The 17471-nt window shown below is 42.2% G+C and overlaps 1 protein-coding gene across 10 annotated transcripts in view; it reads right to left on the reverse strand.

The window, feature by feature from the left end:
* PTPN14 (protein tyrosine phosphatase non-receptor type 14) overlaps nucleotides 1–17471 on the reverse strand; it is a 189796-nt gene that overhangs the window by 123497 nt on the left and 48828 nt on the right. For all 10 annotated transcript variants that reach the window (XR_003794562.1, XR_003794566.1, XR_003794567.1 and 7 more), the window contains one exon: nucleotides 3960–4287. Coding sequence is in view for 3 of the 10 variants with exons in the window: in XM_029230104.1 (XP_029085937.1) it covers nucleotides 3960–4133 (174 nt within the window). In the remaining 7 variants the exon portion in view is untranslated. The remainder of the gene's footprint in view (nucleotides 1–3959; nucleotides 4288–17471) is intronic.

Here is a 17471-nt window from a genome sequence, read left to right on the forward strand (position 1 = left end):
ACACACACACACACACACACACACACACACACACACACACACACACACAGATCTGTGCAAACTGCACTCTGCCCTTCCCTGAAAATTCCATGTTCTTTCCTGTTTCTGTACCTCGGCACAGGCTGTTCTCTTTGTTTTGTTTCTTGTTTTTCCTATTCTCGCAACTCCAGGGTTTCTGGGAGCAGGGACCCTGTCATATTCTGCTTCCCCAGGGTATGACTGTGTCTGCTAACTAAGCCAGGCCTGGGCACTCTGGATGCCATATGAAATGGCAGCACAGCTGTGCATTCAAAACCAAATTTGACCCTGAAAACGTTTAGCATATCAGTTCAGGGATTTCTGAGCACGAGCCACCTGTTCCCTTTGCTTGGCCCTTGCAATAAACCTTTCTTTGCTCCAAACTCGGACCTTTCGGTTTGTTTGGCCTCACTGTGCATCGAGCACATGAACCTGCATTCAGTAACAGGAGGATAAAGTCATACAGGACACGGTCAAATACTAGCAGAGAGTCAACTGAGACCTCTGGTGACCCAAGGTGACTCAGGGTGACATTTCATTTTGTTGGTAGAGGAATATGTGTTTAACGCTGAAACATGTATACTTTTCAATTAATGTTTGCATATAACATTTGTTTAAGAAATCAGTTTATTACATTAAAAAAAGAGTTTACCATATGGACACACGTCATTATACGTTTGTCAAAATCCACAAAATGTACACCACCAAGAGTGAACCCTAACCTACACTATGGACTTTGAGCATATGATGTGTTAATGTAGGTTCACTGACTGTACAAATGGACCACTCTGGTGCGGGGTGTCGACAGTGGGGGTGCCTGGTGGGGAGGTGACAGGAGGTATAAGGGACTCTCTGTGCTTTCCACTCAGTTTTGCTATAAACCTAAAACTGCCTCAAAAAATACAATTCTTTTTTTTTTTTGGCCGCACCGTGCAGCTTATGGGATCTTAGTTCCCCAACCAGGGATGGAGCCTGTGTCCTGCAATGGAAGCATGGAGTCCTAAGCACTGGACTGCTAGGGAATTCCCTACAATCTATTTTTAAGTTATCTAATAAAACATAAATTGTAATTAACGTAGATCAAAAATTAAATCAAAATTAATTTTCCTTTCCTAATATAAATCTACCGTCAAAGTTTAGGGTACACCTAAACTACAGAGCACTTCTAATGGCAAAGCCAAATATTCACCACACTCTACTTTCCAAAACTTCATAAAGACTAAACAATTCATTGTATCTTAGATGAATTTTTTCTTTCTTCTCTAAAGCACCATCAGCCCTATTTGAAAAATGACCCACATACAAAGTCAAGTGAGTATGGCAGACCCTGTGTTCACACCCTCCCCTCTGCTCTTGGGTGGGGCATGCATTCCTCCTTGAGGTGTGTCTGGGCAAATGAAGAACAAAGTATTACATTGCTCTATCTCATCCTTCAATTCAAGAGGACTTTCTATAGGACTGTTTCACAAAAGGCCAATACCTTCAATGTGATCTGTCACAGAATGAAAGCATAAAACCAAAAAAGAAAGTGATTTGTTCTAATGTGGATGCACCTGTTTAGAGCATGTCAAAATAAAGCCAACATTAAACGCAAACCCCATCTTAGCATTAGAAGATCAATCACCCTGCAACACACGTTGACGGTAGAATCTGGACTTCACTGCTTTGTCCTTTGTGACGACCCAGTTGTGGGATAATCCAGGGTTGACCTTTGCCCTCTCACTGAGAGAAACAATACTCTGCTGGAACTTAATTATTATTATCATACACATCTCCAGACGCCCCTCACTAAGCACCTTACACTCTGGCTTTACCTGGTGATTCACAGAGATGCCTTCTCCCCATGCCCAGAATGACCTGCCTTCTTTTCCACCTACTGAACTCCTGGGCATCCTTCAAGTCCCTGTTCAAAATGCGAGGGCTCTGTTCATATTTCACTGAGGCTTCCTCTCCCCTAGCTAGGGCTGCGGTGTTCAGTGGAGCAGGCCGTGCACTGCACAACTCTAAGGAGAGCCACTGCCTTTCAGGCCAGCCCCTGCATTGCATTTAGTGTGGATCACATTCAGTCTTAGCTGGTTTTTACATGCTGGATTCCTCTATTAGTCTGTGCATACCTTGAAGGAAAAATTACAACTTATTTATCTTAGTTTCACCAAGTCCCAAAACAGTGTCTGGAACATTGCAGTTGTTCAGTATTTTCTTTAACGAAAAAATGTTTTTCAAAACTCTCAAATTGGAACAATTATACATTATTAGACACAGCCCTATGCATTTGCCATACTATATCTCTTCTAATATTTACAACAGCCCTGTAAGGTAAGTGAGGTGAGTATCACTATTCCCATTTTATTGCTGAGAAAACTGATTTCCAGAGAAGTTCAATAACTTTTCCAAGGTTACCTAGTAAGTGACAGAACCATAACTTGACTCAAGTTTAAGACTCCAAAGCCTGCACTTATAACTACTTAACCACATACTATACTGCTTCTAATGCATGCAAAGAATATTTAGTTGTTCTCATTTAAGTTACTGGGAATATTCAAAAGTAAAACCACTGCATATATTTTCAAATGATCTATAATGAAAATTTTTATGAGAATTTAGACCAGCCTCTTGACCAACTGACGACAGCATTAAGGTTTTTCCTTTATGCCGATACACACACATATGTTTAAGTATGTGTACCAAGAAGCAAAAAAAGAGCCAACTATCAACCAGCAAGGTCAGAACATTTCACATGTTTATTGTGCCAGCTACCAAGCTACATATACCTGTTGGGCAGGACAGTCTCCTCTGCAGGAAGATAAATGTCAAAGGAAGGCCTGAACACTGAAACCAAAGTATAAACACGAAGACCAGTAGGAAACAAAAGTGCTCAGGTGAAACAGTCCCCCAGAGGATAAGAGGCAGCCTGTGGAAGATGCCAAGCGGAGAGGAAGACCTTCCTTGACCCCCAACTCCTTTGTGCAAATGGAAGGAGGGTGGATCCTGAGAGGTGAGCAAAGAGATCAAATAAGATCACTTTCAATAGGGACCGCTCCCCTCTTCTGCATCACCCTGAGAACTGGGCAATGGTGTCACAGGGCCCAGGACAATCACAGAGCTCTTCCTTGCCCTCGGGAAGGCTTGACTCTCAGGGGTCTGCCGTCATTTCAGCACTGGCAACCTTTCAACCACACCCCCTTACCTACCAGCCCATACGCCACATGCGATATGCTCCCAAGACACAAATGCTTGAGGGGGTTTCTCTCAAAAGTCCCTTGTCCTAAATGTCTGTAAGACTGAAAAAAAAAAAGCAGGGCTTGCTGGTTACAAAGGGCACATTGCTCTAAGAATCTCTTCTAAAGAGAGATAACGTGACTGTCTTAATGGTGAACCCTGGGTTTGCTTAAAGCCCAAAGAAAACAAGGTCATGAGGAATCTTAAAAGGAACAAAACCCCCATTTTACAAGCTCCCACAAAAAAAGCCTCGCTGGTCATGCTCACTTTAAATGCTCTTTCTTTTTTTCCCTCTTTTCCCTCTTTGAAGAGGAAAACATGGAAACAAACAAAAAAGCAGCTGCATCCACCGCTTATGTGGTTTTCTCCTTGATATGCAGCCGGAATGCCAAAACCCCAGTTACCCACTTGATTGTTTTTAAAGAGAGTAAATGGCTTTGGGGAGGAGAGTCTCATTACAACCTCCTCATGGGCTGAAAGCAAAGGGGTGCTGCCACCCCCAGCCCGTGCCCCGTGCAAACTCTACGGGGTGTCCCTGCTTCTCACAACATCAGAGCAGGTGTCTGCATCCACTGAAAGGTGTTAAGATCTAGGCCATGCTAAGAATAACAGGATGCTTCGAAACCAGGCTGAGGCTGAAAAGCCTGGCAGGTGCCAAGAGAAGGCGGCTGGTCCCTGGGGTTGAGCTCCGGCGCATCCACCCACCACGCTTGCACCCTTACCTCCCGCAGCTCCAGCCTCTGGGCCACCGCCTCCAGGCACTCCTGCCCCGTGCTCTCCACAGACAGCGTGCACTCGATAACGTTGCTGTCCAACAGGCGGATGCGGGTGACAAAGCAGTTCTTGCTCAGGACGTTGTAGCGCCGGGTCCGGCGGAGCTTCAGGCCGAAAGGCATGGCTCTGTGGCCCTCGGATGCTGCCCTCCTGTCCTGACGCCCACGCCCCTGAGACGGCCTTAGCAGCTTTGTGACTGGGCGATGACACTAGCACCCGTGTTCCTCCAAGTGCGGAAAAAGGCGTCCATGCCCGGCGTGGCGCTCTGGAGGGTCGCTGCGGACAGAAAAGCAGCAGCAAGGTCATCACCTGGAAGGGAAGCTCCAGGCGGCACATATTCCACACACACAAGCATATGCCCCTGACAGATGAATGCCCAGATTCAAGAGCCAGCAGACTCTGTTGCTCCCAAGCGCCTTGGTCAAACCCGTGCACTTGACCTTACCTTACAAGGGTGATATGATAAGATCCACTTCATGGCTAGAGTAACTGACGCTCAGAGCGATTAAAAGAACTCATCTAAGAATGCACACGGCAAAGCCTGCCTTCACACCAGTGTCTATGTGACTTCGATTCACATGCTTTTTTTCATCGTACAAGCCTGTCTGCTCAAGAAAGCAGGAGTAGAATTTGAACTTTTTTTTAAAATTTCTAAATGTATTATCTCATTTCAGCCTCATTAACAACCCTCTGGGTGTCGACTGTACGATCCCTATTCTAGAGATGAAAAAAGTGGGGTTCAATGATTTAAGCGATTCCCTGATCCTGAACTTAAAATCTTATCTCATTCCTCACTCTTTGTAACACTGCCTCTTTACTTCCATTAACATTATTTCCGTTTATTTTAATTTTTTTCTTTTTTGCGATACGCGGGCCTCTCACTGTTGCAGCCTCTCCCGCTGCGGAGCACAGGCTCCGGACGCGCAGGCCCAGCGGCCATGGCTCACGGGCCCAGCCGCTCCGCGGCATGTGGGATCTTCCCGGACCGGGGCACGTCCCCCGCATCGGCAGGCGGACTCCCAACCACTGCGCCACCAGGGAAGCCCTTATTTTAATATTTATACTTATTTTCTTATTTACTTTATTACTGGATGATAGAAAATGGAGTGAATATGCATTTAATTATTAACTAATTATAAATTAGTAATTAATGATGAACCACTCAGCAACTTTCTTTTTTCAAAAAAAATTAATACATGAATTTTTTAATGCACCTAAAATCACAACTCTATCCTTTTTTCACCAGATATTTAGACAGATGTGGGGAACCACCCTACAATCATTTTGTTCCTTTACAGAATTCTTGATGCAAAAGCCCATCACCAAATTACAGATAATTTAACTTACTAATAACAAGATTTACTGACACCCGGATGTCCCACCAAATGGCAGCGATGACATTACTGCCATGGACAACACGAGAACAAAATAACAACAGTAAAAGCGGCTTTACCATTCCGCCCTGTGCCAGCAATTCTCTCACTGGGAGGCTCGTTAAACTTATCTTCCAAAGAAGCCAGAAATGTCCACACGGTCTCTCTGTTCAACTTCTGTTCTCCATGAAGTGCAAAGGACTATCTCTCGCTCATATGATTGTTCTGTTAATTTGATTCCCTAAGTCAGGCAGCCTTTATGCCTTTTATCCACAGAATTACCTCTGAGCGCCCTGACACTTGGATAGACAAACAGGAATAATTACTTGTAGGAATTCTTGCATTCATAAGTTAAATGGCTTCAATATTTAGAAATCAGTCCTCGTCAGTACCCCCCGGCCTCACAGAGGTTGTCAGGACACAACCCTACAACACAGTAAAACACACTCCTGAGACTCCCTCGGCCATTCTTTGATGCCTGCCCTCGGCACATTCCTTAGCGTGACAGGTACGTGTTTTATGATGGCTTAAAATACATATGCTAGAGACTTGGGCTTGGTAAAATAGATTAACATTTCTAAATCACTTTATGTTGGCAGAGTATCATGTTTACCTGCAAGGTAGGCCAACCTGATGATCTCCTGGTATCTGCAGAAAAAACTATGGAGGGACCCACCCAGAAAAGAAAAACAAAAGAGTATCAGAATTTAAATACAGAGTCCTTAAGAGTTTACTACTCCCACATTCCATCAACTTGCTAAAACACAGGGCAGAAGACACCAAGATTCAACTCCTATATTAGCTAGAGAGCCTCAAAGAGAGAAAAATATTTGCTCTGTGGGCACAAGTCACATTTCTCATCCTGGGCCGGGCACTTTACATTCGGGTGTGTCTCGCCTTGAACACCTAGGAAGGAATGTGGCTGGCTTGGTGCACTTTTATCCCAGGCACCACTAAACACAATCTCAGCTACATATTTGACATGACACAATCCACAATGCAGTTAGTGAGATAAAAAGTAAACTGCACAACAATGTGTACAGATGATCAGTCTTTATAATAAATAAATAAATGGGAAAAAAATATATAACTTCACCAAAATGACTGTTATCTCAGGGCTACATGGTGATGGTATCAAACGGAACTCTTATTTTATATTTCATACATAGTCATCCCTCTGTATCCGCAGGGGGATTGGTTCCAGGATCCCAGCAGATACCAAAATTCGAGGATGCTCATGTCTCTCATATAAAATGGCACAGTGTTTGCAAAGAACCTATCTCGTATACTTTAATTCATCTCTAGATTATTTATAATACCTAATACAATGTAAATGCTATGTAAATAGCTGGCCAGCTTGGCAAATTCAAGTTTTGCTTTTTGGAACTTTGTGGAATTTTGTTTTAAAAAAAATTTTCAGTCCAAGGTTGGTTGAATGCGCAGATGCAGAACCTGTGGATACAAAGGGCCAACTGTATTTCTGAATTGTTCTAACATTTTACAATTGCCTTATTTTTGTAAATAAAGATTCTTTTAAAATATATTAGCTACAGAAAGTATCAGGTGCAACATCTGGCAACACATCTCCTAGAAAATACCTATTTTAGGTTTAAAGAACTTTTAAAATCTTCAATTTGCAAGACACTTGCCAGGTAAAGTGTCAACCAAAAGGTTATAAGAAAACTGGTCTGGTCCCTCTAAAAGTCAGTGTCCCGAAACAAGAGCTGAACAGGAGGCATTGGAGGCAGGTTGGTCTAGAGTAAGAGAAATTCCGGAGTTATAAAAGCAAAATGCAATGTGTGAGCCTTAAGCAAACCCAGGTTGGAAAAAAATAGTTATCAAACACATGAGACCATCAGGGAAATCTGAAATAGAGAGCAGAAATGAGATGATACGAACATATGCTGGTTAATTTTCTTCCGTTTTTAATAGTGGAACTGTGGTTACGTAGGAGAATGGCTTTAGGACATGCCAGTGGATATATTTAGGGGTAAAAAGACACTCACGTGACGAGAGGAGGGAGAACTGCAATTGAGCTGAGCGGTTCTCTCTAAGAGCCAAAGTTTAATCTGAGGGAACAGAACATTCACAAACCTTGGTGTGAGAACTGGATTCGCCCAGAGAGGCCTGGAGTGAGTGCCCAGTTACTAATCAGCCTCAGTTTACTCATCTGGAAAGATAACCCCTACCCCAAGTTTGTGAGGAGTTAATGAGAAAATGTTTCCGGGGTGCGCTCAGTAAGTGTGGGCAACATGTTCCCTTCCTATGCCCCTCACAGTGAGCTGGGTTTGCTCAAAGAATAGCAGAGCAGGTGTGAAAAGGACTTGAGTACCTTGCCACCTACTGTGGACGAAGCCTTTTAAATAGAAAAAAGGCAAAACAAAGAATATAGAGTTTAACGTGAAACAATGACAATTCCACAGGGAAACTTGACCAAGTGTAAAACGAACCATGGACTCTCCCAGAACTGCTACCTTGTCATTCTCCCAACTGACATCTGGAGCAGAAAGGAACTGGTCATTTGACGAAATGTCCCATTATGAGCCCATTCTCAGTGGGTTAGAAGACTGTAGCCTTCTCCTTAATCCCTTATTTCAGTCAATAACATGTGTATAGTGTCTGGTGTCAGCAACTGGCTTTTTGGGGTTTTTTTTTTTTTTGGTAGAAGATTGATTCTAAACTGCCTTTGGGGGACTTCCCTGGAGATCCAGTGGTTAAGATTCCATGCTCCCAATGCGGGGGGCCTGGGTTCAATCCCTGGTCAGGGAACTAAGAGCCCGCAAGCCGCAACTAAAGATCCCACAGGCCGCAACATTTAATTAACATTTAATTAAAAATAAATAAATAAACTGCCTTCGGTCCTATAATCCACTAGGCTGTGTCTCTACAGCTGCTAGCGTATCCCAGTCTCTCTCACACTGAAGAATCGCCCATAGGTGTCTTGGTTTCCAATCAGAATCCTGAAGGGAAAGATCTGTGTCAGATTCTCTGTCAGATTCAGCTCTGCGGTCTCCTGTGACCCGAAAGTGGAGTTCTGTACATGGCAGAGAGCTAAATAAATATTTGTTGTTACAATGAAAGAAAGAGTGAATCCTAAAAATAGTTGAGATTTTGAAACCAAGGTAGGACAGGGGCCTCCAGGTGACCCCAGTGAAACTTGAGGAATCTGAAGCCTCAGATAGCACTGACTTGGAGGCGCTTAAGAGAGGCTTAAAACTGTGGAGAAATGGGATGAGAAGTTATTCAGCTCACTGGTGCTTTTACCCAGATTTTGAAAAGAACATTCCCACCACCCAAGTTTCCCTTCTCCAGCCCTTAATGCGCCTTGTCCTGGGGGTGGTCTCGAAGACTAGAGAGATGCCATATCCCCTGGAAGTTCTGTGAGAAAACTACAGAACTACTGATTGGATAGTATTCTAGTGTGCCCATGACTGCCGAAAGCAATTCATTGGGATATTTGCTGGGTAAACACCACACTTAAAGGCCTTTTATGGAATAGGCAACAGTGAGAGAGAACATACAGAAAGCTTCAAAGTCACTTCTAAAACCCTCTCCTGACTAGCCCATCAGATTCCCCAACCCTCTAATATGTATATGTCCATCTTTAACTACCAGCTGTGAATCTCCAGTACCCTGTACTCTTCTTGTTCCTAAACATATCGACGAAAACCCTGCAAGTGAAAACACAAAGCAAAGACAGCTTTCTCATAATACAGAAAAAAGTGTTTGGCTGATTTAATAAATCTTTAAATAAGCTGGGTGAAAAGTAGAGAGATCTTTCATAATGTCAACCAAATACAGCTTAATCTTCTTTATTGATTTACCTGTACAGTCTTTAGAAAAATGAAAGACAGAAATTAAAACCCAAATCTTCAAGATGGTCATCACACTTTCTCTTGATTTCCCATGCTATATTACACATACTTGACTTTTTTTTTCTCCTAAATGTGAGTTCTGAAATCACTAGCAGAAGCTAACCGCTGTTCGGCTGCATCCTTTATTTACCAACAGCCTCTGGAATTTTTCCAGTATTCCATATTATTACAACTCCCAAGCACACCTCACAGAACTATGTAACCCTGGTCTGGGTGTGAGAAAGGAAAAATTGATGTAACTATAGCCCATCCTGTGTATAAACCTGCATAAGGCCCCGCTTAGTATGTCATTTTCCTAAGGAGAGTTTTAAGAAAGGATAGGGTTAGAGGGGATGAAAATGTCTTCTCTGATTCCCCCTTTAAAGAATAGCAGACAGGAAGTTCATTTTGTCCGGTGAAAAATCAGACTATTAGTTTCTACTATAAATTTGATATATACCCATATATCAAATTATTTTTAGCCAAGTAAAAGTTTTGTGCAAGGTCTAAAACACAAATCTCTAACTTTTAGTTGCTAAATAACTACAACAACAAAAACAGAATGGTCACCTTTTAAAATCCCTTCATTTCTCTCCTACTAACTCACTCTCAAACGTTCAACGGTGAGATGGAGAAAAATGTGTCCCAAAACACATTTTCCAACATTCCCAGGCACTAACCATGTGGTTGACCTTTCAAGCCTTTCTTAAGCTGTATTTAAGGTGAGAAGAAGGATTCCTGCTATAGAACCCCATCACAGGGATACCTCACCTACATGAAAGGTAGCTACACAGCAACATCTATGTAGAATATCACTGAAAATCAGGAAATGGAGCCCAAACAGCCTTTGAGCGTTCATATATCACAAAGCCCTTAAGTCCAACAACATACACTTTTGCTTGGGGAAACAAAAAACACCCTCATAGTTCATTCACTGTAACCTTACATACCTTGCTTCTTAGCCCTTAGCAGATTTTAGACAAGGAAAAGCACCTGGACAGGGCACAAAATTGGCAATGAGAGAGGTGACAGGTAAACTGTAAAAATAAGCCCTCCACAGCATGGAAAGCTGTACTGAAAACACCCTGTAGTAAATGGGAACGATTAAATAACACCCAGCGGACTCCGGTTAAGAAGGCAGAAAATGAATATATATATATATATGTATATATATATATTTTTTTTTTTTTTTTTTGCCGTACGCGGGCCTCTCACTGTTGTGGCCTCTCCCGTTGCGGAGCACAGGCTCCGGACGCGCAGGCTCAGCGACCATGGCTCACGGGCCCAGCCGCTCCGCAGCATGTGGGATCTTCCCCTACCGGGGCACGAACCCGTGTCCCCTGCATCGGCAGACGGACTCTCAACCACTGCGCCACCAGGGAAGCCCTGAATATATTTTTAAACAGTCCCATTCATGGCGGTTAAGAAGGCAGAAAATGAATATATTTTTAAACAGTCCCATTCATGGTGGTTAAGAATAACAAGAAAAAAAATGGTTCTTGAGAGGTAAAGCTTCCCTCACCTGGAATCACTTTTTTCCCTAAGCAAGTGGTTCCCTATCTTTTATTCCTGCTCTAACACTCAGAAGCAAACCAGTTTCAAGAACTGGTTGCAAGAACTGCCATTTTTAACTGGGGGAGAGGGAAGGGAGGGGGAGAGAAGAGGGGAGGGCAGAGAAAAGGGAGAAAGGAGGGGAACGGAGGGAGGAGAGGCCTGCAGAAGGCAACTCTGGGAAAACACGGAGTTGAAAAAGCCCCCCAGGTAAATGTTTCAAAAAATCATTTCCCCACCCCCTGCTTTCTGAGGTTTCTAGACAGACATGATCTTCCCACAAGAAGGACCTTAAAATGTGAAAGTTTCCATTTTTCACGTTACTGAAAACTTTAAGGCATTGAAAGTACATCTTGAATATAAATAAAATAATATGTCGTCAGGATTTGCTTAAAAGGAACGGGGTGGGGGAACTGTGCGCGCAGTGGTGGAGGGGGTTTGGTTACAGATGACGCAGTGCTGGCCATGAGTTGACAGCTGTTGAGGGTGGGAGCCAGGTATATCAGGGCTCATACCACTCTCTACAGTTTTGTGTGTGCTTGAAATTTTCCGTATTTAAAAGCTGGCAGGTTTTTTTTTGTTGTTTGGGGGTTTTTTGTTTGTTTTTTTAATAAAGAAGTATTTCTTAAATGGTACTTTGTAAAGTAACCTGGTATAACAGATAACAGTGCCCACTTTGCAGAGGTGTTTTACAGAAAAAAGGGGTCAGATTTTTCCCTCTACCCTAAATCCCTCTTGCCCTTCCAAAATAAAACTTGTATTTAACTAGATCAAATTGAGAGTAGGAGTTTTTAATTTCATTTTTAGAAGATGACAGGAAAAGTTTTGTAGGTAAAGTGACAAGTTGGATAGAATACAGAGAACAATCAATCAGACCTAAGAGAAGGGATTCTTCTCTGTCCAACTTGCATAATCACCTGTATCAAAATACCTGACTCGGGCTTACTCCTCAAATGAGCTTTCTCTGTTTATTCATGCCAGGAATGCTTTGTCCTAAGAGATTCCACCCTTCTTTGGGAGACCGTTGAATCTGCAACTCTCAATTCCAGTTCCTTCTTCTGTCAGTGTCTACACCCATGGTGATGTGTGTCCTGGAATGTCAGAGCTAATCACAGCCCAGAACCAGAACAGGAGATTCCTGCATGTGTCAGAACCCCAGGAAGGCAACAAGGGGCACCTCCATGTTTAAAGGGGATATACGATGCCGGGGTACCCTGCTGAGCTTTATCTCCAAAAGCCCTATGAGATGGCTGTTCCTAATACCCCATTTCACAGACTAGGGCATCGAGGCTGGAGAGGTTAAGAACTTGCCCAAGAACTTGCTAGGTACTAATGACACTATCTGACCCACCACGTTCTTATTCAATGAATCATTCTAATAATATCCGGAAAGTGGGTTGGAAACCATGACCTGGTGATATAAAAATAACAATGACAAAAGCAAGCCACCACATTCTATAAGGAAGACTGCGACATGCCATCTGCAGTCTGCCTCTGCGCACCCACAGTGGACTTGACTCAGCTACAGTGGAGATGGATCCTGAGGCAGGTGACCCATCTTCAGCCCTAGGATGTCATATCCAGAGGGCACGGCAGAAGAATCAGGGTCCTGTTCAGGTCACACCGCCGCCACCCCCAATGCCTCTTACCTAGACGGCTGTCCTGCTACAGTCCTGGTCTGTGGCCTGTGCCGCCCAGTGTGGGTAATCCTAGCAGGTCACACACAACCTCTTCAAAAACCAATTTCAGAGACAATCGTAAGAGCAGCCGGAGAGGTTTTTCCAGCCGGGTCAAAGGACTCACTTGTCAAAACAAAAGAAACTGGCTGAAGGTAAACACACCTTCAACTTGCTTCACCCTCCTCTGGGATTTGCGCCCTGAGGGCACAAAGCCCACGAAGAGAGGGGCTCTTCGTGAGAGGCTGCTGCAAGTGACGTCCCTCGGCCAAGTTTCCACACCTCCCTTTCCTCCGCTTCCTTCCTGCCCTGAGTTCCCTCGACTTCCCTCACAAGTCCAGGGCTTTCGGATGGGAGGACTCATCTGTGTCACTTCCTCTCCAAACATAAGCAGGAGCCAAAGCATCTCTGCCAATTCTCTCCCCCTGGGTCTGTGCATTCATAACATGGGGGTGATAAGAGTCCCCCTGCAACACAGAGTTGTTGGAGGACTTATAGGAGTTATTACTATACAGGGTGCTGGTCCAGCGCCTGGCATGTGGTCGGCACTATGTATGTTTACTCTCACTGCCCTTATTATCGTTGCTATTTCACTAAATATTGCAGAAGCCCAAGGAAACCCAAAGTACCTGCTAAGCCCCAGAAGAGAAAAAACTCTGCTTTCCAACAAGCCAATAGTTACAGAATGTTTAAAGTTAAGGCTATTCATCGTAAGGAGACAGGCAATGAATGAAAAGCAACTACAGGTCCCACTGACTGGGAACCGTGACAGGGTGCCTAGTGGGTTTCAGATACGTGACCACTCCAGTGAGTCAAGAATACAACCAAGTGGGTTCTGAAGTGTTATAATGCAATCACTTCTTCAGAGCCAAGATGCTGAATCCGGGGGGAGAAAGAATGAAAACAGGTATGAACTAGCGTCAGCTGTTAAAGAGTTGCATAATCCCAACTGATGTAACCAAATGTTAATTACTAATGGGAGAAAACGAAGCTTCTAAATAGATGGTCATGCGACACGTACGTCCCTTCATGTAAGAAGACTACGTACACACATGCACGGCAAACCCATCCTAACTGTCCTTTCTTCTCTTTGTCCCCTACCCGGTAGGTAGACACATACACACACCTTAAGTGGGTACTTGGTAAAACTTGTGTTAGCTCTCAGTAACAGTACAAAGAAAAGGCATCCGTCTACCTCTAGCAGAGTAACTTCACTGTTGTAAAAACAATCTGTTCTCATCCTACGATTCCTGTTACCATCAGTGACCTCAAACCTGAAGATCTGCTCAGCTGCCTGCATCTCACGGAGCAAGTCTGAGCCTCAGGAGACAAGACGCTGTCCGTCTTGTCTCTCCCCCTGCATGGGGGACGTCTGTGCCCTGTGGGATGTGAGCCTGGTAAGGACCAGGAGGGCAAATGTCAAGTGCTTCAGTTCTCAAGTGGGACGTTTAGCTCTTAAAAACTAAAAAACGTACACATGTACACTTCCTAACAAATACATATCTAATAAATGCAGCAAAGACTATACAGAGTAAACCTCATTCAAGAGGCCCCCCCTTTGCTCTCTTGATTTATACTTATGTTTCAAAATTTCCCTAGAAATAAACACCATTTACTGAAATCTTTGTACATAAGCAAAAAAAAAGAAAGAACGAAAGAAAGAAAAAAAGAAAAGGAAAGAAAAAGAAATTCCTGGGAAAATAAATGCATCTGTTCTTCAACTAGATTGTAAGAGGGCAGGAACCAACAATGTTTTACCCAACTTTTGTAACCCCAAATCCTTCTGCACTATAATTAACACATACTCTGACTCAGTAATGCCACTTTGGGGAAACTGATTGGAAATAAAAGCAATGAATCTTAAGGATTACATATAAGGATGCTGCAGTAAACATCATCTGTAGTAGAGGGTGGGAACTAAGAGCAACCCAACCCAAATAAATTCTGCAATTGCTGCATTATTTGGGGTATTATACAGTTATTTAAAAATTAATAACATCTGAACCTATGAACTCAGAGCAACAGCCATGAAAAATTCTGTAACTATTGGCTTGTTGGAAAAGTTGCAGAGTAATACGTAAGGGAAAGACAAAGCAAAGCCAGTCATCTTGCACATGTTTATGCTTATATAAGCTTGGAGAAAGGTGTAGAGCATTTCCATCCATCCTCAGAAGGATGAAAGGGGCAGCAGAACATCTACTTTGTCTTTAGTCTTTGGAGTATTAATATCTTATTAGACCAAAAAAAGGTATTTTAAACCACTTAGCCTCTGCCTCTCCTAAATTCTATATGAAGGCAATTTGGAAGAAGTCCTCCTTCAGGAGTAGTATTATACCAGCTATCATGTATCATTTCAGCTAGAGTATTATCTGAGTGATTACTATGTGCCAAAATTGGGCTTAAGACTTTTGCAGGCCTCATATCATTTAATCCTCAAAATCCCTATTTACAGATAAGAAAACTGAGACTACATAACCTGTAGACTACATAACCAGTCCCAAAGCCATCAGGTAGCAGAGACTCCCTCCAAGCCCAGTCTTTCATCATTAGATTATACTGTAAGATGCACATTTGCTATCTATGTCCTCTTCATAAATATCGATATTTAGCACACTGTCTCATTAACCACATGGCTTTCAGCATCATACATAATCATCCCTTGACTAAAAGCAAAAGGAAAAAAAGAAAATTGCTTGGGATCAAGCATTCCTTCTCAAAATTAGAACTGATTAAAACCACTTAAATCTTGGAACTTGCATGAGTTTTCATTCTTTTGAATTATTAGAGTTCAAAATGTCATTCTTTTTCTACTTTAAAACTTTTAATAATCTTTAACACTTTCTGATTATAAATTCATTATAAGAAAATTGGAAATCATGGAAAACTAAAAGGAAAAAATAAAAGTCACCCATAATGTCCCCATCCAGAAATCAATTTAAAATTTTTGTATATTTTATCCAATTCTTTTAATTAAATGTATTTTAAATTTGTTTACACAGTTGGGATTGTACAACACTGAGATTTTTCTTTTGTCTGATTCCTACTTATTATTTTCCCATATTACTAAAAATTTTTCAAAAACAAGTTTAAACTGTTACATAATATTCCATGGGATAGATCAACACTTATGTAATCATTCTCCATTGCTGAAATGTTAGGTTGGTTCTGATTTTTTGCCATTGTTCTAAAAGATTTGCCTAGACCTCTGATCCTTTCTTTAGGTTATATTCTTAAGAAGGAGTGTTATCAACTCAAAAGCTATACGTTTTTAGAAGTCTCAAACGTACTCCTAAATCGATTCCCAAAGGACTGTAAAATGCACAAGCCATGACAAATTGCTAAGACTTCCAATTCTTTACCTGTAAAATGACTGAAATACTGTGTTTTCTTAAATACTTTCATTAAAAGCTGCATAAAGTAAACAGAAAGGAATCAAACGTGGAGTCAAAAGAACCAAGACCAGGTTAAAGCTTTTTTCTCTTACAGGGTTGTCTTCAGCACGACTCCCCAAAAGGCAGAAAAGCTTCAGTAAAGGAAAATTTCAACCCACAAGGGATACATCAAAGCCCCAATGCCCCCATGTGACAGGAGGTCTGGGCAACAGAATGCATCCCAATATCCAACCTGCAATAAATGGGATCCCTTCTCTCCAGAGCTATAGTGCTGTGTCCCATACCACGACTTCAGAAGCAGCAGTTCTAAGGATAGCTTTTGAGAAACAGAACATGTTGCCCCCCCATCAAGTGGGAACTATGGAAGTTACTTGGCCTGAACATCAAATGACTGTACTTCCTTATATTTATATATCATTTCCTCAAAAACTATTATTCACTCAGCACAGACTACTAATTGTGGGAAATCCCAAAGAACAAGTAAAGACACCTTCTCTGCCTACCGAGTCGTAGGAAATGCCAGGTAAGGCTAAAACCAAGAGCAGCAGATACACTGCGCAGCTGGGAAGAGATTAGCCCAGACAGAGCAAGGGCAAGACGGAAAGAAGGAGTAGATGAACATGCACACCAGCCATCTGGAGACCTCTAGGCTTCAGGATAACTTACAAAAGGTAGAAAGGGAAATGACAAAGGTTCGTGGCTCAAGAAGACCTTCAAGTATGCAGAGGATTTTGGCTAAACGTTCTGTCCAAGCTCATTGTATTTCACATAAACACAATAGTTAAGACAGAAGAAACGGAAGGTCCAAACACAGTCAGCACAAGAATAAAAATTAGAATACTCTATGGATCTTACTATCACATACGATATTTTGAAACTGTTCCATTTACCCAAACACTGGAACCATAGTCATTAGTTCTCAAGAGCAGTTAAGTCAGAACGGTAAATGGTAATACAGCAGCTAAAACAGGCAAGAAGTGAAGAATGAAGATCCCATTCTACTACCTGCTCCTGGACACCCTGAAGAGAGAGTTAACTGACTTGGAAAAATGAGATGACACTTAGTCACTTATACACAAGGTTAGAACTTTTAGATGGTGGCTAAACACATCAAAGAAAAATTACCCAGGGTGACCATACTTCAGTAACTCATTCCAGTAACAATCTTCACTGTGTTGAAATTTCTCCTTTGTAAAATATACTTAAATCTCTGATTCTCATTTTACCCATTTCCTCTTAAAGTCTTTCACCTTGAAAAGGGCAACTGGGAACCATCATCTCTACATCACACCTTCAAACATTTAATACTTAGTATGACATGCACTGCCTCAGATTCTCCAACTTAAATCATCTTTCCTTTCTTACCTTCTCTTTTTAGGTTCATCGCCCTTTAATTATCTCTGTAGTTCCCTATTAACTCTAAATTCTTATTTTCTTCTAGTTGCAGAAGTGAAATAAGACAAGTTATCTTTACAACCTATCTCATTTTCAACAGAAAACACAGTGCACACAAGTCGAGTTTTCCCATATCTTCACTAGAAGGAAAAGATCTCTCACTAGAGGAAGAAACCAAAAAACAAACCAACCAACCAACCTAGTCCTGTTCTCATTTGT

Source organism: Monodon monoceros, unplaced genomic scaffold (genome assembly GCF_005190385.1).
Source record: "Monodon monoceros isolate NGI ecotype Baffin Bay Population unplaced genomic scaffold, NGI_Narwhal_1 Super_Scaffold_18, whole genome shotgun sequence".
Lineage (NCBI taxonomy): Eukaryota > Metazoa > Chordata > Mammalia > Artiodactyla > Monodontidae > Monodon > Monodon monoceros.